The sequence below is a fragment of the Haliotis cracherodii genome, unplaced genomic scaffold, assembly GCF_022045235.1.
Source record: "Haliotis cracherodii isolate W230 unplaced genomic scaffold, xgHalCrac1.p SCAF_3, whole genome shotgun sequence".
Taxonomy (NCBI): domain Eukaryota; kingdom Metazoa; phylum Mollusca; class Gastropoda; order Lepetellida; family Haliotidae; genus Haliotis; species Haliotis cracherodii.
Window position 1 is genome coordinate 14,901,560 of NW_027266286.1, and position 25,039 is coordinate 14,926,598.

A 25,039-nucleotide genomic window follows, 5' to 3' on the forward strand; every position below is an offset into this window, starting at 1 on the left:
TGTGTGTGTGTGGCTGCTTGTACTAGTCCAGACTGATGCCGACTTATAATGCTAGTTCACTGAGATACCATGCTGCAATTTAACATGAATACCCCACTCAGACACAGAATACTGACTCCGAGCTGACCAGTCCTTGTTTTAGCCCCTTAATGCCGAGTGCCAGACAGGGTAACAACAAGTACCATCTTTTAACATCTTTTGGTATGACGTGGCCAGGAATTGAACCCTGGACCTTTCGCTCTTCGGGTGTACACTCTACCCCTAGACCACGGAGGCGGTCCGTGGACATAAGGTAGTGAGGAGCTGTGTATTTTGAAGAAGGGAGCATTCATTATTTGGTCAAATAAATGTCAGGAAATGAACTCAAAATGACATGTACGTTGATTCTTCTGAAAAAGAATTAAGTTTACAATAGTTATCTCCCTTTGTACACAAGAGTTATTTCCCTTTATTAACACCTACCCTGTTCCTTCCCTTGCGCTCCACACAGCAGCACAGCAGCTGTAGACGGCGGTCCCAACTCTCCTCGTACGCTCGGAATGCCTTCCTGTAAACACACACCAACACCAATCACATCAACATGGACACCGCATACTAACACATGGGCATAATGTCAATTTAAACGAAAGAGCTTAAAAAACCTTTTGATAGACATCTTTCTACATTCAGTTATATGCAGCAGTTGATGAAACTGATTATTTTTTTATTGAATTTAAATATATTTTCAAAAATCATTTGAGGCTAGATCTACAGCTATTTTTTTCAAGATACATATATTATTATGCAAATCTGCAACTATTCATGCAAGTTTCTTCTGACATTAAGAAATCCAAATGAAAAAATAGATTTTACTTGCATCTGGGCTTATCAAATGTGTCTGCTTGAATTCATAATACCATAATGGCCAGATTAAATATTTTTTTATTTTTCTCTTTCACAAAGTAACATGCTGTATTTGGTGGCAACATTTCAGATTAAATTTAATCCTGCTGAAAATGCTTGTGGACATATAATCAGTTTGTTTCAGAATTCTTTACCCCTTACTATAACACTCCATTTTTTACAGGAAGATTGAGCAAACTGATTTCCAAGCCAACTTAAGGATTCCACAAATAAAGTTAAACTTTACTTTGAATTTCATGATCAAAATACTTTGAATTTCATGATCAAAATACTTTCAATTTCATGATCAAAATAGATTCAACATGAATACAAGGGAATATCAAAATATGATTCAAACACCATGCTGCATAACGAGTGTTTCAGAAAGAACTAAACGGTACATAAGTCACATACAGTAATTCATCACTTGCTGAAAACAATGTATTAAACAGTGTATCAATAATAAGGTCAGGATGGTACTAATTAAACAGAACAAACATGACAGTGTTTATGGGTTAAAAAGTGCAGAAAATGTTAAAGTGTAACATATACCACTGCTTCATACATCTTCTATAATATTAAGCCTGTAATGTTAATCTCATGTATCTGAAAGTCCTTCCTGTTACTGAAAACTTGATCTAAGTGCTACTTCTGTCATAGGCCATGTTAATATATAGTAGTTACAGTTGTCTTACCGCTAAGATTCCGATGGCAGAATAAGTCTCTCTCTCAGACACTAGTGAATATATTAAATAGGAATCCAACTCAAGTCTTGAACGATTGGGCAAGTCTTGATTGCCTCAGTTCTTGAACATTAAGCATTGTTCTGCGCTCCATGTGGATTATATTTTTTTCATTTTGTGGATACATATCTTAAAAATAGATAACAATATTTCTAGACTAGGTAGATGTTCTTTGGTGGTCACCCATCCAGGTACTATCCAGATGTTCTTTGGTGTTCTCCATCCAAGTACTATCCAGATGTTCTTTGGTGGTCACCCATCCAAGTACTATCCAGATGTTCTTTGGTGGTCACCCATCCAAGTATGATCCAGATGTTCTTTGGTGGTCACCTATCCAAGTACTATCCAGATGTTCTTTGGTGGTCACCCATCCAAGTATGATCCAGATGTTCTTTGGTGGTCACCCATCCAAGTACTATCCAGATGTTCTTTGGTGGTCACCCATCCAAGTACTATCCAGATGTTGTTTGTTGGTGTCAATCCAAGTACTATCCAGATGTTCTTTGGTCGTCACCCATCCAAGTACTATCCAGATGTTCGTTGATGGTCACCCATCCAAGTACTATCCAGATGTTCTTTGGTGGTGTCCATCCAAGTACTATCCAGATGTTCTTTGGTGGTCACCCATCCAAGTACTATCCAGATGTTCTTTGGTGGTCACCCATCCAAGTACTATCCAGATGTTCTTCATCCAAGAACTATCCAGATGTTCTTTAGTGGTCACCCATCCAAATGCGATCCAGATGTTCTTTGGTGTTCTCCATCCAAGTACTATCCAGATGTTCTTCATCCAAGAACTATCCAGATGTTCTTTGGTGGTCACCCATCCAAGTACGATCTAGATGTTCTTTTGTGTTCTCCATCCAAGTACTATCCAGATGTTCTTTGGTGGTGTCAATCCAAGTACTATCGAGATGTTCTTTGGTGGTCACCCATCCAAGTAATATCCAGATGTTCGTTGATGGTCACCCATCCAAGTACTATCCAGATGTTCTTTGGTGTTCTCCATCAGAGTACTATCCAGATGTTCTTTGGTGGTAACCCATCCAAGTACTATCCAGATGTTCTTTGGTGTTCTCCATCCAAGTACTATCCAGATGTTCTTTGGTGGTCACCCATCCAAGTACTATCCAGATGTTCTTTGGTGTTCTCCATCTAAGTACTATCCAGATGTTCTTTGGTGGTCACCCATCCAAGTACTATCCAGATGTTCTTTGGTGTTCTCCATCCAAGTACTATCCAGATGTTCTTTGGTGGTCACCCATCCAAGTACTATCCAGATGTTCTTTGGTGGCCACCCATCCCAGTACTATCCAGATGTTCTTCATCCAAGTACTATCCAGATGTTCTTTAGTGGTCACCCATCGAAGTGCGATCCAGATGTTCTTTTGTGTTCTCCATCCAAGTACTATCCAGATGTTCTTTGGTGGTGTCAATCCAAGTACTATCCAGATGTTCTTTGGTGGTCACCAATCCAAGTACTATCCAGATGTTCGTTGATGGTCACCCATCCAAGTACTATCCAGATGTTCTTTGGTGTTCTCCATCCAAGTAATATCCAGATGTTCTTTGGTGGTCACCCATCCAAGTACTATCCAGATGTTCTTTGGTGATCACCCATCCAAGTACGATCCAGATGTTCTTTGGTGGTGTCAATCCAAGTACTATCCAGATGTTCTTTGGTGGTCACCCATCCAAGTACTATCCAGATGTTCTTTGGTGGCCACCCATCCAAGTACTATCCAGATGTTCTTTGGTGTTCTCCATCCAAGTACTATCCCGATATTCTTTGGTGGTCACCCATCCAAGTACTATCCCGATGTTCTTTAGTGGTCACCCATCCAAGTACTATCCAGATGTTCGTTGATGGTCACCCATCCAAGTACTATCCAGATGTTCTTTGGTGGTGTCCATCCAAGTACTATCCAGATGTTCTTTGGTGGTCACCCATCCAAGTACTATCCAGATGTTCTTTGGTGGTCACCCATCCAAGTACTATCCAGATGTTCTTCATCCAAGAACTATCCAGATGTTCTTTAGTGGTCACCCATCCAAATGCGATCCAGATGTTCTTTGGTGTTCTCCATCCAAGTACTATCCAGATGTTCTTCATCCAAGAACTATCCAGATGTTCTTTGGTGGTCACCCATCCAAGTACGATCTAGATGTTCTTTTGTGTTCTCCATCCAAGTACTATCCAGATGTTCTTTGGTGGTGTCAATCCAAGTACTATCGAGATGTTCTTTGGTGGTCACCCATCCAAGTAATATCCAGATGTTCGTTGATGGTCACCCATCCAAGTACTATCCAGATGTTCTTTGGTGTTCTCCATCCAAGTACTATCCAGATGTTCTTTGGTGGTCACCCATCCAAGTACTATCCAGATGTTCTTTGGTGTTCTCCATCCAAGTACTATCCAGATGTTCTTTGGTGGTCACCCATCCAAGTACTATCCAGATGTTCTTTGGTGTTCTCCATCTAAGTACTATCCAGATGTTCTTTGGTGGTCACCCATCCAAGTACTATCCAGATGTTCTTTGGTGTTCTCCATCCAAGTACTATCCAGATGTTCTTTGGTGGTCACCCATCCAAGTACTATCCAGATGTTCTTTGGTGGCCACCCATCCCAGTACTATCCAGATGTTCTTCATCCAAGTACTATCCAGATGTTCTTTAGTGGTCACCCATCGAAGTGCGATCCAGATGTTCTTTTGTGTTCTCCATCCAAGTACTATCCAGATGTTCTTTGGTGGTGTCAATCCAAGTACTATCCAGATGTTCTTTGGTGGTCACCAATCCAAGTACTATCCAGATGTTTGTTGATGGTCACCCATCCAAGTACTATCCAGATGTTCTTTGGTGTTCTCCATCCAAGTAATATCCAGATGTTCTTTGGTGGTCACCCATCCAAGTACTATCCAGATGTTCTTTGGTGATCACCCATCCAAGTACGATCCAGATGTTCTTTGGTGGTGTCAATCCAAGTACTATCCAGATGTTCTTTGGTGGTCACCCATCCAAGTACTATCCAGATGTTCTTTGGTGGCCACCCATCCAAGTACTATCCAGATGTTCTTTGGTGTTCTCCATCCAAGTACTATCCCGATATTCTTTGGTGGTCACCCATCCAAGTACTATCCCGATGTTCTTTAGTGGTCACCCATCCAAGTACTATCCAGATGTTCTTTGGTGGTCACCCATCCAAGTACTATCCCGATGTTCTTTAGTGGTCACCCATCCAAGTTCTATCCAGATGTTCTTTGGTGTTCTCCATCCAAGTAATATCCAGATGTTCTTTGGTGGTCACCCATCCAAGTACGATCCAGATGTTCTCCATCCAAGTACTATCCAGATGTTCTTTGGTGGTCACCCATCCAAGTACTATCCAGATGTTCTTTGGTGGCCACCCATCCAAGTACTATCCAGATGTTCTTTGGTGTCCACCCATCCAAGTACTATCCATACTCGTCATTGCCACCAGTACTAGACCAGACAATCCCTATGTTAGCCATTCTTGACACTTTCTAACCACAAGTACTGGAATATTATTGTGTCTTCAATCTCAATGATTTCCAGATTTAAAGCTTTTTGATAGTATTAATGAACAATATTTTGGGGTGATGTCAGCCTATTATCATTAACAGAGCAACGGGACAAACAAGAGACTTTTGAAGCAGTGCAACTGGCATACAAACACATGTGAATTGTTTTCCACTGATGAAGACATGAGACGGTGATAGCATAGACATACAGATGTACATCTTTGGTAATACACTTAAAGTATTCCATTGACCTTCACTGAGTTCCTGCTACCCCAGTACTTGATACTAACACAACACATACATACCAAAACAAATGTGAAAACATATCAATTATATCTCAGGCATATTAAAGTGAAGCAAGCCATGGCAGTTTGCAATATACTTTGTCATTAAAAGCTGAACAGAGAGAGAGAGAGTAACGAAAGTTGCGCCATCGCATCTCCAGTTTCCTATGTACGCTATCAGTTAGGAGCCACCATGTGTGAGGTTAGTAGGCATACAACAGCATTAGTTTGTGTGCTTGTTGTTTAACGCCAACTCAGCAATATTCCAGCTATATGATGGCGGTCTGTAAATAATCGAGTCTGGACCAGACAATCCAGTGATTGACATCATGTGCATCGATCCACAAAGTTGGGATATGATGACATGCATCAACTAAGTCAACGAGCCTGACCACCCGATCCCGTCAATCGCCTCTTACGACAAGCATGGGTTGCAAAAGATCTATTCTAACCCAGGTCTTTACAAGTATTAACGGCATCAGCTGCCAGCACTGTCACGGAGAGACAGGACTGCCACACAATGCACACAGTACACACTACATTACGAGATAGGGGACAGCGAGGGTGAAACTGTTGCAGACGAAAGTACAACTACAATATTAATTACATCAAGGTAAACAATTTTCAACGAGGACCTGATGGTTGAAGGTTTGAAATGTCCACGTCATATAGTGAGAAGATACTCTATAAATAATACACCAGTCATGGCGACAGCAGTTCTACAATAGCTCAGCAGAGATGATCATCCTCAGATACCACCTGGCATATTTATAATGAGACTTACCTGAGTGTGTGTCATTGATTTTGTGAGAGAGTGAGTTGGGTTTAACGCCACTTTTAACAGTATTCCAGTTATATCACGGCGTGTCAGCTTAATGTGGGAGGAAAGCCTGAAGTGATGCAGGTTTCAGACGTTTACCACTTCGGTGAAACCCACGAGCACAGGTATGGTGCTGACAAACCTAGAAACATAATCGGGGCGAACCGGGATTCGAACCCACAATCATAGGTTTCTGGCGTGCCCAAGGTGCCCGGGGCCACCCGTGACCCCGTCATTGATTTTGTGAAACAAGGAGTGGTTTGTGTTTTAACATACCGGTACATAAAGACTGAAATATTAGGCAGAAAATTTTGGGATGACAAAACAAATGTATTAATCTCCTTGCTGTTCACACATTTTGATACCGTTGTGTAACAGTGTAAACCTAGACAAGACGGGTGAGTGAGTAAATGTTGCTTTATGCCACATCAGCTATTCGCAGCTCAGAGACAAGAAAGGCAACACTGATATTGTGATATGTTACCATTGTGATATCATTACAGTTGTAACATTATTTAACACTGACCTCAACAATGCTGGCTGTATTCCATCTCCAATGAAATTATTACATGTGTGCTTTGTATGCTTTTTATTTATTTGTTCATCTAGAATATATGGACAATAACTATCTCTGCTCACACACAGCCACTAGACCATTTAACATTGGAGAATTCTGAGACTGTTAATTATTAAAAACAGTGCTTTTGCTTGACTGAACTAGAAAGTGTTCGCAGGCAAACAAAGTGTCATGATGATTGTTCACTCATTGTTCTTGCCATTGATGCGGAGCCAGGAATTCACTGGCCATTCTGAGGGCCGCTTTTAGCAATATTCCAGCAATATCACGGCAGGGGAGACCAGAAATGGGCTTCACATATTGTACCCATATAGGGAATCAAACCCGGGCCTTAGGCGTGACAAGCAAACGCTTTGACCACTAGGCTACCCCACCGCTCCAGGCCGTTATGAAAGTGCATTTAAAGCAAGTTAAAATGACACGACAATAGGCCATGATGCAAATTTATAGAGAAATATTAAATCAACCATAATGTGGTATAAGTCAGAGAAATCACTCGAATCTGTTCATTCTGGAAGTAGATTTGGGCTTGCCGATTCTACTCCGGGGAGCGACAGATTTTCACTATTTCTCGATAACAGATATACCTGTTAGAACCTGAGGATGATTCATTATAGCTTTATAGATCTGCAGTCTGTGACATGTACAATTAGTATGACTTGAGAAATGTTAGAGAGAGATAGAATCTTTGAGGGATAGCACAGTTATGTTGTTGTCTAGGAGATAGGATGGCAAAACCTGATACCTGCGGAACTTTTGATGGAAAAATTCCTTTATTAGCCTAGACCTGGGAAGCAAACAGAAATAGAATCACAAACAGAAAAAACAAAGCATTCAGGATCAACAAACAAAACAATGGCTGATATATATGTCAGATATGTATACACAAACAAGTCAGGTCCGAAACCAGAATTCTTTCAGAGTTGTGCTCAACTGGGTTATGTGCTGTCCCTTGCATCACATAATAGCTCACACCCTCAAAAAGTCATGTGACCTATCAACATGTCAAATTTTTCTTCACTCATCATTATTTGTCAATATTACCTTCCAGAAACTACTTTCATGGAATCAGATGCCTCATATGACCTCTGACCTTGATATTGAAAAATTTGGATGGCAATTAACTTGACATAAGTTTGTGACTGAGTATGGTCTTATGCCGCTTTTAGAATATTCCAGGAATATCACAGCGGGGGACACAAGAAATGAGCTTCCCATGTACCAATGTGAGGAATCGAACCCGTGTTTTCGGCGTCACAGGCGATGCTTTGACCACTACGCTACGTCACCGCCCACATGTGTGTGTAGAATACATTACCTGCAATTTATTTGTTTCAAATTCTTCCGAAGCCGAATTCTCTAGAATATTGTTCTTAAGCCAATCAAATGTATTTTGTTGACTGTACTCATATGGTTTACATTTTAATCCTTTTTTCACATTTACAACCATATCTACATAGTTATTTTGTGAAAACCTTCAATATTTTTTGATTGAGTGAGTGAGCGAGTATGGTTTTACACCGCTTTAGCAATATTCCAGCAATATCATGGCGGGGGACACCAGAAATGGGCTTCACACATTGTACCCGGGTCGAACCCGGGTCTTTGGCATGACGAGAGGACGCTTTAAACACGAGGCTGCCCAACCGCCCCCAATATTTTTTGAAGTCATGAATGGAACGAGAAGGACAACTTGTAGCCATCATCATGTGACATTTGACAACCTTCATCACGCTCATTACTAAACCTGACCTGTCTTTTATGAAAGTCTCTGTATATACCAAAGTTGATCAAAATCCATACCATCCATTTGTTCATGTTATCCAGAAGCATTAATGGGAGCACAATGGTATCACGGACACGGGAAGGAGCACCATCGTCAGAGCTCTACCAGTCTGTGACAAGCTGAGCCATGTTTATAAATAACTGTTTCCACACTTGTGCAAATCTCTCATAAAACAGAAGAAGTAGCTAGCAAGCTAACCAGTACAGAAAGTGGGACCCACCATTGATTTCACCCATCCTCTCACTCAAACCAAGAACCCATCTTTCATCCACCAAAAGGCGGCGCCCACATCGGCCAAGAGCCCATCCCCCAAAAGGCCCTGTCCATCTTGCCGAAGAATCCTTCCCGCAACCAACAAGAAGACACTGCCCAGAGATATGTTCAGATAGGCGGGCGATCACATGAGCGAACAGGGAGGCAAAATGAGTCCTTGAATGGAAGGCGCGTGCTCGCTCTCACGGCACAGCATCCAAAATGGTGTCGCTGGGGATCAAAACAGCCCCATCCACAAGTGTAATCGGTTCACCCATTAAATTCCATCACACGTATGATGGGTTCAAACTTTGGTGTTCATTATAACAAAGTGTTTATTCATAATATTGAAACTATTTATTTGTTTGTGTGTTGTTTAAAGTCGCATTCCAGCTTTATGACGGCAGTGGTAAATAATCAAGTCTGGACCAGACAATCCAGTGATTGACATCATGAGCAGCGATCCACGCAATTGGGATACGATGACATCCTGACCTCCCGATCCTATAAGTCGCCTCTTACGACAAGCATAGTCGCATTTAACATGGGTTGCTGAGCACCTATTCCCTATACGGATCTTCACAGGTCAATACATTAAAAAGGCAATGAAGCTTTTGAATTGTAGATCTAGTCTAAAAGATTATTCTTTGGACATCGGTTCAATTCGAGTCAAAGGGAAAAATTTGTACAATGTACGACACCATCTTCGATTACAAGGCGAACTACCTCCCGGGCTTGACCGCAAGTAAACGCGAGTAATTGTGCAGTCATCTGTCTTAAACAGTGTGCACATGCGTACTATCGCAATTGCCCGCCTTCCTGAACATGCCTCAGGTGTCTTCTACGGAAAGTAAACCATATCACACTGGCCTCATCAAGTCTTGGCCAGGAAAACCAGTGGTTAAATGCATGAGCAAAAAATAGCAAGGTTGACTGCGACCTATTCTAACTTGGAAGCTCCGTTTGATGACAACATACAGTATTAGTATGTCATCCAAAGACATTCATTCCAATGCAAATTCAAGTACATTTCAAGAATTCAAATTTTCCGTACTTGGGTCCAAAGGTTTCTGTTGAATGACAAGCCTGTTTTCAACAATCACCATCTAAAAGCTCAAAAGCTAACATCCTTTCCTGATGTTGAAAGAGTAAGTGATAAAGGTTTGAAAGCAGATGATTTTTACATGTTTTTTTCTACCATCAGGAATTTACAGCATATTTAAAAAATAAACCAATAATCACAATCAAGTGCGTGGCAAAAAAACATTTTAATCTACTACCCTGAAGTGGTCTTCATAGGGATCATAGTCATCAGATTACAGTGCTGAGAAATGGATGTACTTGCTCGAAAAAAAGATATTTTACTTGACTCAGGGATTCAAACTAGTGGCTTTACAGTTAAGGAGGACTAAATATCCACTTGATTTAATGAGAAAGCAGTCATAATACCCACTCTCATCATAAAGAAATTCAAGGAAAGGACTTGACCCAAAATATGATTATAAGACTTGTTGAAAAACCAATATCCAATTTCTCCAAAATATTAAATAAATCACCTCCATCGCAATCCCTACCACGAAGAAAGAAGAAAAGGTCATATCCTTTCAAAGAAGTGTTCAAGGCGACCACCAGACTTGAAGCGCTTCCCCTGTTGTAGGTTTGTGCATCCCTCTTCCATCAACAGACTAAATCAAAGCTGATCCTAACTTGATTAACTCACACACCATTAATCTCAACCAGATTATCCAATTTGAACCCAAAAAATGTTGTTACATGTCACTGAGATTAGGAGGAAAAAATTATTCTTCATTTAACCAATGTTGCCAAGAAACGGAGACTGAGTAAGAAATGCAGGAAATTAAGCCGTGAGAAGAATGTAGGAAGGAACACATAGCTTGGAGGGAAATAAAAAACAAATACTGTTGAGATTGGAAACACGTTTTTTTTTAGAAAAATAGAAACGAGCCATAATGAAATGAAGGTACTTTTTAATCCTTTTTTGATATGATTGAAACACACTGACTGACAGAATTGGAATTACTGAGGAAATCTTGTACATCTGAATGGAAATACTTTGAAGGAGATTTCTTCTTCACATTGGTCAATCATCTTCATTTTTCCAGGGGCACCCATACAAGTTCTACAGGAGATACAAAAGTCTGGGGGGCATCCATACAAGTCCTACACACACTCAGAATCCCCCAGTCAATCATGAGATACACAACTTCTGGGGGGCACCCATACAAGTCATACACACACTCAGAATCCCCAAGTCAATCATGAGATGCACAACTTCGGGGGGGCACCCATACAAGTCATACACACACTCAGAATCCCCAAGTCAATCATGAGATGCACAACTTCGGGGGGGCACCCATACAAGTCATACACACACTCAGAATCCCCAAGTCAATCATGAGATGCACAACTTCGGGGGGGGGGGGGGGGGCACCCATACAAGTCATACACACACTCAGAATCCCCAAGTCAATCATGAGATGCACAACTTCTGGGGGGCACCCATACAAGTCCTAGACACACTCAGAATCCCCAAGTCAATCATGAGATGCACAACTTCTGGGGGGCATCAATACAAGTCCTACACACACTCAGAATCCCCCAGTCAATCATGAGATGCACAACTTCTGGGAGGCACCTATACAAGTCCTAGACACACTCAGAATCCCCAAGACAATCACAAGACACCTGCACACGCTATACCCCCAAGTAACAAGTACCGGTAATGCTGTAATTGTGCTATACGCAATCAGTAATTGTGCTATACGCAACCAAGCATGATCTGTTCCACTTAAAGATCATTATTTGAGATGCACAGACTCATACTTTTCACAAGGGCTTCATTCTTTTACTACAAGCTCAATATGATAAAATGTAAGAAAAGTCTCATATTTGCACAAAAATCATATTCTGTTTTACATAAAGAAAGTATATACACATCTGACATACATACATCATGTCAAATTCAAAACAACAGAATGTGAAAATAACATGCACAATTCACATCAAATAAAAGAAAACATCCTAAATATTGTAAAATTAAAATCAAATGCATTCAACAAAGCTCTAGGCTATATGCCTGCACAAATCAACAAATCATTCATCAAATGAACAAACAGAAGGGAGGCAACTTAACAACTTAACTTTGAGTGATGAAAACCTTTGGATGTGAAGTGCAGTCGTTTGGTTGTGTGTGTTGTGGTGTTGTTGTGGTTTGTTTGTGCTGTGGTGGTGTTGGGGTTGTGTGTGTTGTGGTGTTGTTTGGGGTTGTGTGTGTTGTGGTGTTGTTTGGGGTTGTGTGTGTTGTGGTGGTGTTGTGGTTTGTTTGTGCTGTGGTGGTGTTGGGGTTGTGTGTGTTGTGGTGTTGTTTGGGGTTGTGTGTGTGTGGTGGTGGTGTTGTGGTTTGTGTGTGTCTGTGTTGTGGTGGTGTTGTGTGTGTTATGTTTGTTGTGTTGTTGTTCTGATTTTGCGTGTGTGTTGTGGTGGTGTTGTGGTTGTGTGTCTGTGTTGTGGTTGTGTCTGTGTTGTGGTTGTGTGTGTGTGTTGTGGTGGTGTTGTGGTTGTGTGTGTGTGTTGTGGTGGTGTTGTGTGTGTTATGTTTGTTGTGTTGTTGTTCTGATTTTGTGTGTGTGTGTTTATGTGTGTGCATGTGTGTACATACAGTTTTGACCAGTTAACTGCACCACCTCTTGAAGGAGGTGTGTGTGTGTCTTTAATATAGGGCTGGGACGTGTCCAGTTTACTGTCTGATTGGGAATAGTTTGACCGTACCCCTGACAAAATGTATTTAGATGAATATATAAAATGACCTGGTCATGTTGACTGAAGTTATATCTTTATCCAGACATATACCGAGTAAAGTCAGAAAGATAACATGCATGAAATGCAAACATGAGTCACTTCTAATGTAACCAAAGAGTTCTAGACAATTTTTGCCATTAAACAATATATCATGTGGGTAACCACGGGTCCGGGTAGTCCTGTGGGTAACCGGGTCCTACTCAGTACCCACCCGACCCGAGTACCCCAGTAACCGAGTTACCTTCCAGCCCTAGTGTGTGTGTGTGTGTGTGTGTGTGTGTGTGTGTAAAACATGTGGACTTACAACGGTCCAGCATCTATCAGCCTATTCCTGTACATACTTATTTCCTATTGACCAGTTAGCTGCAAATCATAGTCCCCGAGGGATAGACAATTCAAGGACATCCAAGGAACAAAACAGAATTAGAAAAAATCAACAAAGGCCATGAGGAATCCCACAACTAAATACCACAACTTGAAAAGGACCAAAAGGCTTTGTTCTTGAAATATTACCCTTTGTAAAATCTGACAAGAAAAAAAATCTTTCTTCACTAAAGTTTGCCACAAACCTTATGGAATTAACAAATCAAAATTCCTTCTGCAAAACTTCATGAGTTTTATTTTGAGAGAATTTCCAATTTCTCACCTGTGGGAGCCCTGTCATAACTAATTGGAGATGCAGCACTTCAAACATACCATCTCATAACTGAAGTTAGTCCCACTTACAAAGTAAGTAAACCAAGTGTATACCTCTGGCGCCAGTTCCTGCGAGTACTCCCAGAGATCCTGCGATTCCCTCGTCGCTTCTCCTTTAGGCTGTCTTGGTATTTCTTCATCTTCACCCATTTTCTGCCTGCTGAGTCAAACGTGCACCAAAGGGAGACGATCACTATTAGCATCACCAGCCAGTTGCATACGATCACACCTGTAAAATGTTAAAACGTGAAGCAGACACTTCAGTTGTGAGAGTACTTCATTTACAAATCATCATAGCCATGTAAAACTTGTTACTTTTAACAATATTCCAGCAACTTTCCAGCAATATCATAGCGGGAACACCAGAAATGGCCATCACACATTTTACCCATGTCGAGAATAGAACCCGGGTCTTCGTCTTGACGAGTGAACGCTTTAACCAGTCGGCTACTCCACCACCCCTTGTTACTTAAATATAGATTCATCCTCTATAATCTAGGGGTTATATAGCCTTTCTATAAATACTCTGGACCATCCTCTTCTATACAGGGATGGTAATTAGCACAAGCCAGCTAGCCTGGACCAGTTTTGATAATGTTAAAGGTATCCTAAGGGCAAATTGAATTTCAAATATATTTGTACATAGTGCGATGTGTTAGACCGCCTCACTGCTCTAGTGATAGAGCATCTGCCTGGTGAGAGGAATGTCTGGGGTTCGGACGTTGGCCGTGTCATACCAAAACACACGATTGTACTTGATGTTACCCTGTCTGGAGCTCGGCATTAAGGGGCTAAAACAAGGACTGGTAGGCTCTGTTGTCTGAGAGGGGTATTCATGTTAAACTGCGGCATGGTATCTCAGTGGGCTAGCACTGTAAATCGGCATCACTCTGGACTAGTACAAGCAGCCACACACACGCACCCACACACACACGTACATGCATGCAACTCACTATATAAGTACAATAATTTTGGACGCGACGTTAAACCCAATTTCACCTCACCTCATCGATATGTTATCACTAATTGGACTGGCAGACATCCTTGGTTAATTTCCATCCCTGTCTGGTTCAAATCATATAACACTAACAATAGCTGTTCTGCCAAATTACACCATTACTGCATGACACAAGCAGCGATATAACCAGTACTTGACTGCTTGTTGCACATGGTTTCAAATAAATCAGGGAATTTCTGGCAGAACAAGGGCTTAAATCCTCAGAGCTAAAAGATAAGTTATGACATGTGCAAGAGGTTTTGGCAGCAAGATACTATTACTTGCACAACTGATTATGGATAGTTGACAGTGAAGTGGACTTCTGTTGAAAATCTGAAGGTTTTATAGTGTGAACACAGCCAAAATACAGAATTTATGCCGATGATGTAATAGATGTAGGATATTCAGAGGAAGTATAGCCTATTTGGCTAAAGGTTAAGTGACAACAGTCTTCTGATTTACCTTAACGAGGGACCAATCATACAAGGCAGTTGCTTTGAAAATAGGTCCACAAAACTTAACGATCATTCAGAAGAGCTGTGTGGAATCGGTTGTTGATTTTTGGCTTATGAGTAGAGTGAGAGTGAGTATGGTTTTACACTGCTTTTAGCAATATTCCAGCAATATCACGGCAGGGGACACCAGAAATGGGCTTCACACATTGTACCCATGAAGGGAATCGAATCCGGGTCTTCGGCATGACGAGCGAACGCTTTAACCACTAGGCTACCTGACCGCCCCCGGCTTATGAGTAGGAAAGTGTGATGCAGAGGAGGTAAAAGGAAAGCTGGAGATGGTGACGTCACTTCTGAAATAACGCTAGGGTGGCAAATGGGTCCAAATTTATGAAAGCAGAATTGAGACAATTACACAGGATAATCGAGGGGTTACACAGATAATACATCTACATTCTCAAAACACGTAAGTGATGTATAAGAACTGGAATAAACAGATGAATCTCACTAATGATCATGACTAAAAATTTGTGGAAGGCCTTAAAACAAAATTGTTCAAACTGTCACTGACTTGAATTTAGTTTCCTTTCAAGAAGAAAAAGATCAGTCTTAAGAACTTAGAGTGCCAGCAGGAAAAATGTGAGTGACAATCTTCAAGAAAAAACAAGGACACATGAAGAATTTTATGTCATGAGATTTACACATTAAGGATGGTGTTCGATACAGGTCTCTACAGATACACACTACGGCGGCCTTGAAGACTTTACAGCTGGTGGCTGCAGTTCTACACAGATACACACCTAGGACAGCCTTCTTTACAGCTGGAGGCTACAGTTCTATACAGATACACACCTAGGACGGCCTTCTTTACAGCTGGTGGCTGCAGTTCTACACAGATACACACCTAGGACGGCCTTCTTTACAGCTGGAGGCTACAGTTCTACACAGAAACACACCTAGGACGGCCTTCTTTACAGCTGGTGGCTGCAGTTCTACACAGATACACACCTAGGACAGTCTTCTTTGCAGCTGGAGGCTACAGTGCTATACAAATACACACCTAGGACGGCCTTCTTTACAGCTGGAGGCTACAGTACTACACAGATACACACCTAGGACAGCCTTCTTACAGCTGGAGGCTACAGTGCTATACAGATACACACCTAGGACGGCCTTCTTTACAGCTGGAGGCTACAGTACTACACAGATACACACCTAGGACGGCCTTCTTTACAGCTGGAGGCTACAGTGCTATACAGATACACACCTAGGACAGCCTTCTTTACAGCTGGAGGCTACAGTTCTATACAGATACACACCTAGGACAGTCTTCTTTGCAGCTGGAGGCTACAGTGCTATACAGATACACACCTAGGACGGCCTTCTTTACAGCTGGAGGCTACAGTACTACACAGATACACACCTAGGACGGCCTTCTTTACAGCTGGAGGCTACAGTACTACACAGATACACACCTAGGACAGTCTTCTTTACAGCTGGTGGCTGCAGTTCTACACAGATACACACCTAGGACAGCCTTCTTTACAGCTGGAGGCTACAGTGCTATACAGATACACATCTAGGACAGCCTTCTTACAGCTGGAGGCTACAGTGCTATACAGATACACACCTAGGACGGCCTTCTTACAGCTGGAGGCTGCAGGGCTATACAGATACACATCTAGGATGGCCTTCTTTACAGCTGGTGGCTACACTACTACACAGATACACACCTAGGACGGCCTTCTTTACAGCTGGTGGCTACACTACTACACAGATACACACCTAGGACGGCCTTCTTTACAGCTGGAGGCTACAGTGCTATACAGATACACACCTAGGACGGCCTTCTTTACAGCTGGAGGCTACAGGTCTACACAGATACACACCTAGGATGGCCTTCTTTACAGCTGGTGGCTACAGTACTACACAGATACACACCTAGGATGGCCTTCTTTACAGCTGGTGGCTACAGTGCTATACAGATACACACCTAGGATGGCCTTCTTTACAGCTGGAGGCTACAGGTCTACACAGATACACACCTAGGACGTCCTTCTTACAGCTGGAGGCTACAGTGCTATACAGATACACACCTAGGACGGCCTTCTTTACAGCTGGTGGCTACAGTACTACACAGATACACACCTAGGATGGCCTTCTTTACAGCTGGAGGCTACAGTACTATACAGATACACACCTAGGACGGCCTTCTTTACAGCTGGAGGCTACAGTGCTATACAGATACACACCTAGGACGGCCTTCTTTACAGCTGGAGGCTACAGTGCTATACAGATACACACCTAGGACGGCCTTCTTTACAGCTGGAGGCTACAGGTCTACACAGATACACACCTAGGATGGCCTTCTTTACAGCTGGTGGCTACAGTACTACACAGATACACACCTAGGATGGCCTTCTTTACAGCTGGTGGCTACAGTGCTATACAGATACACACCTAGGATGGCCTTCTTTACAGCTGGAGGCTACAGGTCTACACAGATACACACCTAGGACGTCCTTCTTTCAGCTGGAGGCTACACTACTACACAGACACACACCTAGGACAGCCTTCTTTACAGCTGGAGGCTACAGTACTATACAGATACACACCTAGGACGGCCTTCTTTACAGCTGGAGGCTACAGTGCTATACAGATACACACCTAGGATGGCCTTCTTTATAGCTGGAGGCTACAGGTCTATACAGATACACACCTAGGACGGCCTTCTTTACAGCTGGAGGCTACAGTGCTATACAGATACACACCTAGGACGGCCTTCTTACAGCTGGAGGCTACAGGTCTATACAGATACACACCTAGGATGGCCTTCTTTACAGCTGGTGGCTACAGTACTACACAGATACACACCTAGGATGGCCTTCTTTACAGCTGGTGGCTACAGTGCTATACAGATACACACCTAGGACGGCCTTCTTTACAGCTGGAGGCTACAGTGCTATACAGATACACACCTAGGACGGCCTTCTTTACAGCTGGAGGCTACAGTGCTACACAGATACACACCTAGGACGGCCTTCTTTACAGCTGGAGGCTACAGTACTACACAGATACACACCTAGGACGGCCTTCTTTACAGCTGGAGGCTACAGTACTACACAGATAGACACCTAGGACGGCCTTCTTTACAGCTGGAGGCTACAGTACTACACAGATAGACACCTAGGACGGCCTTCTTTACAGCTGGAGGCTACAGTACTACACAGATACACACCTAGGACGGCCTTCTTTGCAGATATTGGGTTGCAGGTGTTGAAGTGTTTGGCTGTCCACACGATGCCCACCACCAGCCACGCCAGCTCTCCCAGGAACACAACTGTAACACAACAACACAATGATCAGTAACGCTCATGTTCACACAGTTTCAACGAAAGGTGTCCCACTCACCATAATTACATGGTCTTAAGAACAGACCTGGACACAACTAACCCAACAGTCACACTTCCTCCTCGGTTTATCAGCTGACAGTGGTGCCACTGCTGATCACCGTAATTAGTTGTCACATCTTCCATCTCACCAGTGACCATCTGATTGTACTGGTCATCCCCCAGGAACTCCAACAACAGTAACAGCCTGCTGGTCTTAAGGATAAATGAATGTACACTGTCATCCTCGTCCGTCTTACTGATTAGGGTACCAGAATATATCGCATGGTGGCCCCTGACTTCACTAAAACGTCTGGTGGATAAACAAGTGTCCTCACTAACTACTGAAATTTGGTTGTTGATCTGTCCCAAACGGCCAGTCGCTGGCCTGGACATGTTTACACAGACTATAGCAATGAAGGTGAACTGGTCAGTGAAATGGGGTTCAAGGTCACGCTCAAGATTATTGCACTTATATATCGATGTGCATAAACGTGTGTGTGGCCACAGCTGGACTAATGCCAGTTTCAAAATGTTTTAGCCCACAGAGATACTATGCCACTGTTTAACATGGATACCCCACTAATACACACTATCCTAACTCTGTGCTGACCCATGGGTCCTGATATTTTTATCCCCTTGAAGCCGAGCGCCAGGCAGGGTAAAAACAAGTACATCTGTTTATGTCTCTTGGTATGACACGACCAGGGGATCGAACCCGGACTGACTTTTCCGTGAAGGCAGAGGCTGTATTGACTACACTATGGTAGTGGTTACACAGTAATAATGAATTGCCAGGACATATATTACATTTATATTACAGGACATATATCCCACTTATATTAAAGGACATATATTTCCCCTGTATTACAGGATGTATATTACACTTATATTCAGGACATATATTTCCCCTATATTACAGAACATTTTATCCCATTTATATTACAGGACATATATTTCCCCTATATTACAGGACATAAATTACACCTATTTTACAGGACACATGTTTCCCCTATATTACAGGACATATTTTACACTTATATTACAGGACATATATTTCCCCATATATTATAGGACATATATTACACTTATATTACAGGACATATATTTCCCCATGTATTACAGGACATACATGTATATTACACTTATATTACAGGACATAAATTTCCCCTATAATACAGGACATACATTACACCTATATTACAGGACATATATTACACTTATATTACAGGACATAAATTTCCCCTATATTACAGGACATACATTACACATATATTACACTTATATTACAGGACATATATTTCCCCTATATTACAGGACATACATTACACCTATATTACAGGACATATATTTCCCCTATATTACAGAACATATATTATATCTATATTACAGGACATATATACTGAACTACAAAAGAAACATCACCCCAAGTGACATTGCATGAAAAGTTGTCATTTAAATATCTGGGTAATGTTTGTCAAAGTTTCTAAAATTCAACATCACCTTGTCCAGAAAAATGAAATTTGATGATAAAAAACCCCAAAGCAGATGACAATAAAACCGATCGCCCAAATGCATCACAGCAATGGCCATGATCAGGTACCCCGATGCATGTGAGTTCCGTGCAAATTGAAATGCACAAGCGTTCCCCCATTTCTTGCCCTATAAAAATCCACCCAGATCGGATAACATTCATTCTTTATTGAATTGCTACCACATGCCAAGAATGACAAGAAATTGGCGATGCCAAGCTCTTGGACGATTGCAAGCTGGACAAACCACCCGGCAAGTAGCCAATGCATTTCAAGTCCACGTAAGGACCATATACAGGTTCCAGCAACGGTACCAGACCACCAACACTACAGATAACCGACCACATAGTGGAAGACCAAGGGTCACCATCCGACGTCAGGATCGTCATAACACACTGAAGTGTTCCCTGTTTCAAGCAAAACAAGAGTGTACCGGTATGTGCCATACATACGTTCCCTAAACAAACTGTACTGTAATGTTCCTGGTTTCAACGAGTGAGTGAGTGAGTGAGTATGGTTTTACATTGCTTTTAGCAATATTCCAGCAATATCACGGCGGGTACGCCAGAAATGAGCTAACACATTGTACCCATGTTGGGAATCAAACCTGGATTTGGGGCATGAGTGCTTTCACAACTAGGCCAAATCAAAGGTTTGTCTTCCCTGTCATCCCTCAAGACAGCAATCAGCAACAATCGGTCCTTCAGAATCACGAGGCTGTTAAGGTCAAGGTTATCACTGCCCTCTGCTGAACAACGTCAGGATGTTATCCTTCTTGTATTCATTTACAACAATTTCATTATCAAAGAAGTACAAGAAAGTCGTCCATAAATAACACTTGACATCGATATTGGAATCCATATTTTTTTGCAGTGCTTCTACAGTCCAAGAAAGATTATTCCTGCTCAAACTGATCCGTGGGAGCGAAGGTAACCGCATTAAGAAAGTGCTGGGTTAATGTAAAATGTCACATCACTCCAGCTCATATAATTCTCTTTACAGGCTAGTGTTTGGAAAAAATCCTCAAAAATGCATCCACCATGTTCTTGAAACTCAACGACTGCAGCTTTTGAAATTTAATGCACCATCATCGGTACCTTCTGATTGTTAACAGGAGCATATCTTCCCATCAGTCCACTGGTGACCAGGTTTAGTTGACTGTCCCCTGCACACTTCCTCACAATTACCATCACTTACAAGTCATCATCAATGGCTCACAGTCTGTCAGACTGTCAGGGCTGATGGCAACTGTCTGGGGGCTGCAGATGCTGACTTGATGGATGCTGACTCAGCAAAAAATGAACTAAATGTAACCAAGGTGGTGTAAAACTGAAGTCCCATGCACTGGCCACTTTGTACTCTTTGACATTTTTATTTTCAAGGCTCGGATTGAATTGCACAAAGCAATAACTGTGGTCTTATTTCAGAACTTTAAAGAACAATTGTAAACTTTCATCAAGTAGTTGGTTGTTAAAGACGCTGATTTGAGTCAAGCATTTGGATCTTTGGGAATGTAATTCAGAAGTTCGAACCCCAGTATCTACATGCTTTCACAAAACCGGTTCTTGCCTTGATAGCTCATCCCAAAACAGCTTCCCACCCCAACAGCTTCCCTGCATGTGGATTTCCGAGAGGCAGAATAAATTCCTTATACCCCTCTTCAAAGCTAAAAGCCGCTCGCTTTTTCTGAGTCAATGGAAGCCACGTAACATTGCGCAAGTTGATCTCAGCTCAATCGAACCGCTGTTTTCTATCAATTTCAAATTTAAATTTTAAGTTATTATTTTACAATGTCATATAAAAACATGTGGGTAAGATTAATTTGTTGTAGCAGAATCGCTCGGGGTACATGGGTTTATTCGTCCCTCCTGATCCTGCTCCTACTTATAATTGTGAAGCAAACTCAGCCCTACAAACAATTGTGAAAAGACATACAGATTTATTTTAAGAAAACAATTATCCAGAAAGTTGTACATTTTATTAAATTACTTTCATGTTGGTCGGTTTTGTAAATCCTATCATAAAGAAATAAATGGCACAAAAAGGAAAAAGCTGGACCAAGAATAGACCGAGCACATCGGAACAGCCGATCGATAACCTACATCTACGCCCTCTTTAACTGTTCCTTACATGCTCTCTATGCTAACTTCAAACTCAACCAATCCTTACAGACTTACACGCCTTTGATAAAAATCCCACCCTAAATTACAATAGAGTTGCTTTATGTCTCCATATGCGAATACACTTATGCCTAATGCTGTGACTACAATCATTACAGGGGTGGGTTTGATGTTTACAAAAAATCCATACTAATCCCTAGGCACCAATGGAAAATATAAAAAACACATGCACATAAACATATCTAGAGCAAATCGATTCGTTCTAGATTAGTTGACTTCAGATACATCCATCATATTCCTGTCAGTCTTCGGAGTTGAAGGTTAATTCATATGGTCATTAGTTTTATTGACCCAGGATCTACCGACCTCAAACACAGGCAATAGCCCTATCACATACTGTCCATTACATATATTTATTGATCCACCATTGGCCATAATCTCCACCGGGGTGTATGAACGCTTAATGTTTTATTCAATACAGACCCAGTTCCCTTCTCCCATCTCGGCAAACACAACCCCGCCAACGTCAATGACCACCATCCAGATGTATTGGAGTGTGGGTTACTGTGCCGCCTGTTTCTTACATCCTTATTCAACAAACGCTCGAGAGAACAACTTTTATGGGTTTTTTAATTGTAAAAGTGAATCATTGGTCTACCAGAAACATGACCTCTTCTCTCACCAACCATAATGCTTCAATATTGTGCAGCTAACACCCATAACAAGGAAATATCATTTGTTAAACTGAAACATACAGCATGAGTGAGTGAGTGAGTTGGGTTTAACGCCGCTTTTAACAATATTCCAGTTATATCACGGAGAGTCAGCTTAAATTTGGTTGAAAGCCTGAAGTGATGCAGGTCTAAGACGTTTACCACTTCGGTGAAACCCACGAGCACGGGTATGGTGCTGACAAACCTAGAAACATAATTGGGGCAAACCAGGATTCGAACCCACAATCATAGGTTTCTGGCGTGCCCAAGGGACGCAACTCTGCACAGCAATCACGGCACCTTAGACGACTGAGCCACCCGTGCCCCCTACATACAGCATTAAGGACAAGGTCTTCCAATGTTTGTTTGTTTGGTTGTTTGTTGTTTAACTCCGCACTCAACAATATTCCAGCTACATGATGGCGGTCTTAAATAATCGAGTCTGGACTTGACAATTCAGTGATTGACATAATGAGCATGGATCCCCGCAATTTGGATACGATGTATCAACCAAGTCAGCGAGTCTGACCACCCGATCTCGTTAGTCACTTCTTACGACAAGCACAGTCGCCTTTTATGGCAAGCAAGTCAAAAGGAACATTAGCAAGTTGACGTATAACCACTGAGAGTTTTCTGACATTAAACAACATACAATGTGTGTAACCAAGGGTCAAGGTAGTCCTTTGGGTACCCAGGTCCGGGTCAGGACTCACCAGACACTTGTACCCGAGTTACCCGTTCCAGCCCTAGGTGAGGTGAGGTGAAATGGGGTTTAACATCTCGTCCAAGATTTTTGCACTTTTATAGCGATGTGCATGCACATGTGTGTTTGTGTGGCTGCTTGTACTAGTCCGGACTGATGCCGATTTATAGTGTTAGCTCACTGAGTTACCATGCCGCAGTTTAACATGAATACCCCACTCAGACACAATATACTGACTCCGAGCCGAACAGTCCTTGTTTTCGCCCCTTAATGCTGAGCGCCAGACAGGGTAACAACAAGTACCATCTTTTAACGTCTTTTGGTATGACGCGGTCGGGGATTGAACCCCGGACCTTCCGCTCTCCGGGCGGACGCTCTACCAGTAGACCATGGAGGCGGTCCAGCCCTAAGTGGAATACATGTGACTGACTGACTGTGTATGGTTTTACGCCGCTTTTAGCAATAATCCAGCAATATCACAGCGGGGGACACCAGAAATGGGCTTCACACATTATACCCATGTTGGGAATCGAACCCGGGTCTTGGGCGTGACGAGCGAAAGCTTTAACCACTAGGCTACCCGACTGCCTCGGAATACATGTGGTATTTGAAACAAAACCAAGATCATCAAAAATCAAGTCCAGCTAGCTCTATTCCACAATATCAGCATCAGAGAAACAAAACTGAGGAGAGAAATGTACTTTTGTGTTAGAGAAGATTTCTAAGTGTGGATTTAAGTGAATGCTGCCATGACAGCTATACCTAGTCCCCCCATCACGCACCAGGGTTACAGCAGGCAATCTGACTGAAGTAAGCTTCCTCCTGATCCTCCACAACATCCTGACACTATGAATCAGCAGCATCGGGATGATGAGTATCTCCATGCTATGCCGGCCCAGAACAAGCAGCAAGATAACCAACAAGCAGCTTTCAGGAAGGATTCATCCTGACCTCCTTCATACTGACCTCCCTTATATTGACCTGGACTACATCAGGACTATATCTGAGGCCACCTATTGACCTGGGCTATTTCTCCTCCCTTACATTGACCTGGACTATATCTGCTCCCTTATATTGACCTGAACTATTTCTCCCCCCTTATACTGACCTGGGCTATTTCTCCTCTCTTACATTGACCAGGGCTATTTCTCCTACCTTATACTGACCTGGGCTATTTCTCCTCCCTTATATTGACCTGGACTATTTCTCCTCCCTTACATTGACCAGGGCTATTTCTCCCCCCTTATGCTGACCTGAGCTATTTCTCCTCTCTTAAATTGACCAGGGCTATTCTCCTCCCTTAAACTGACCTGGAACTATTTCTCCTCCCTTATAGTAACCTGAACTATTTCTTCCCCCTTATACTGACCTGGGCTATTTCTCCTCTCTTAAATTGACCAGGGCTATTCTCTTCCCTTATACTGACCTGGAACTATTTCTCCTCCCTTATATTGACCTGGAACTATTTCTTCCCCCTTATACTGACCTGGGCTATTTCTCCTCTCTTAAATTGACCAGGGCTATTCTCCTCCCTTATACTGACCTGGAACTATTTCTCCTCCCTTATACTGACCTGGAACTATTTCTCTTCCCTTATACTGACCTGGAACTATTTCTCCTCCCTTATACTGACCTGGAACTATTTCTCCTCCCTTATACTGACCTGGAACTATTTCTCCTCCCTTATACTGACCTGGGCTATTTCTCCTCCCTTATATTGACCTGGACT

The 25,039-nt window shown here is 42.2% G+C and overlaps 1 protein-coding gene across 4 annotated transcripts in view; it reads right to left on the reverse strand.

The window, feature by feature from the left end:
• Positions 1–25,039, reverse strand: part of LOC139475935 (diacylglycerol lipase-alpha-like) — a 165,434-nt gene that overhangs the window by 42,112 nt on the left and 98,283 nt on the right. For 3 of the 4 annotated variants that reach the window (XR_011654035.1, XM_071259149.1, XM_071259148.1), the window contains exons 3-6: positions 18,092–18,193; positions 13,456–13,630; positions 7,594–7,635; positions 463–547 (exon numbers count right to left, since the gene is read on the reverse strand). Coding sequence is in view for 3 of the 4 variants with exons in the window: in XM_071259149.1 (XP_071115250.1) it covers positions 463–547; positions 7,594–7,635; positions 13,456–13,630; positions 18,092–18,193 (404 nt within the window). In the remaining variant the exon portion in view is untranslated. The remainder of the gene's footprint in view (positions 1–462; positions 548–7,593; positions 7,636–13,455; positions 13,631–18,091; positions 18,194–25,039) is intronic. The other variant, XM_071259150.1, reaches the window with a different exon arrangement.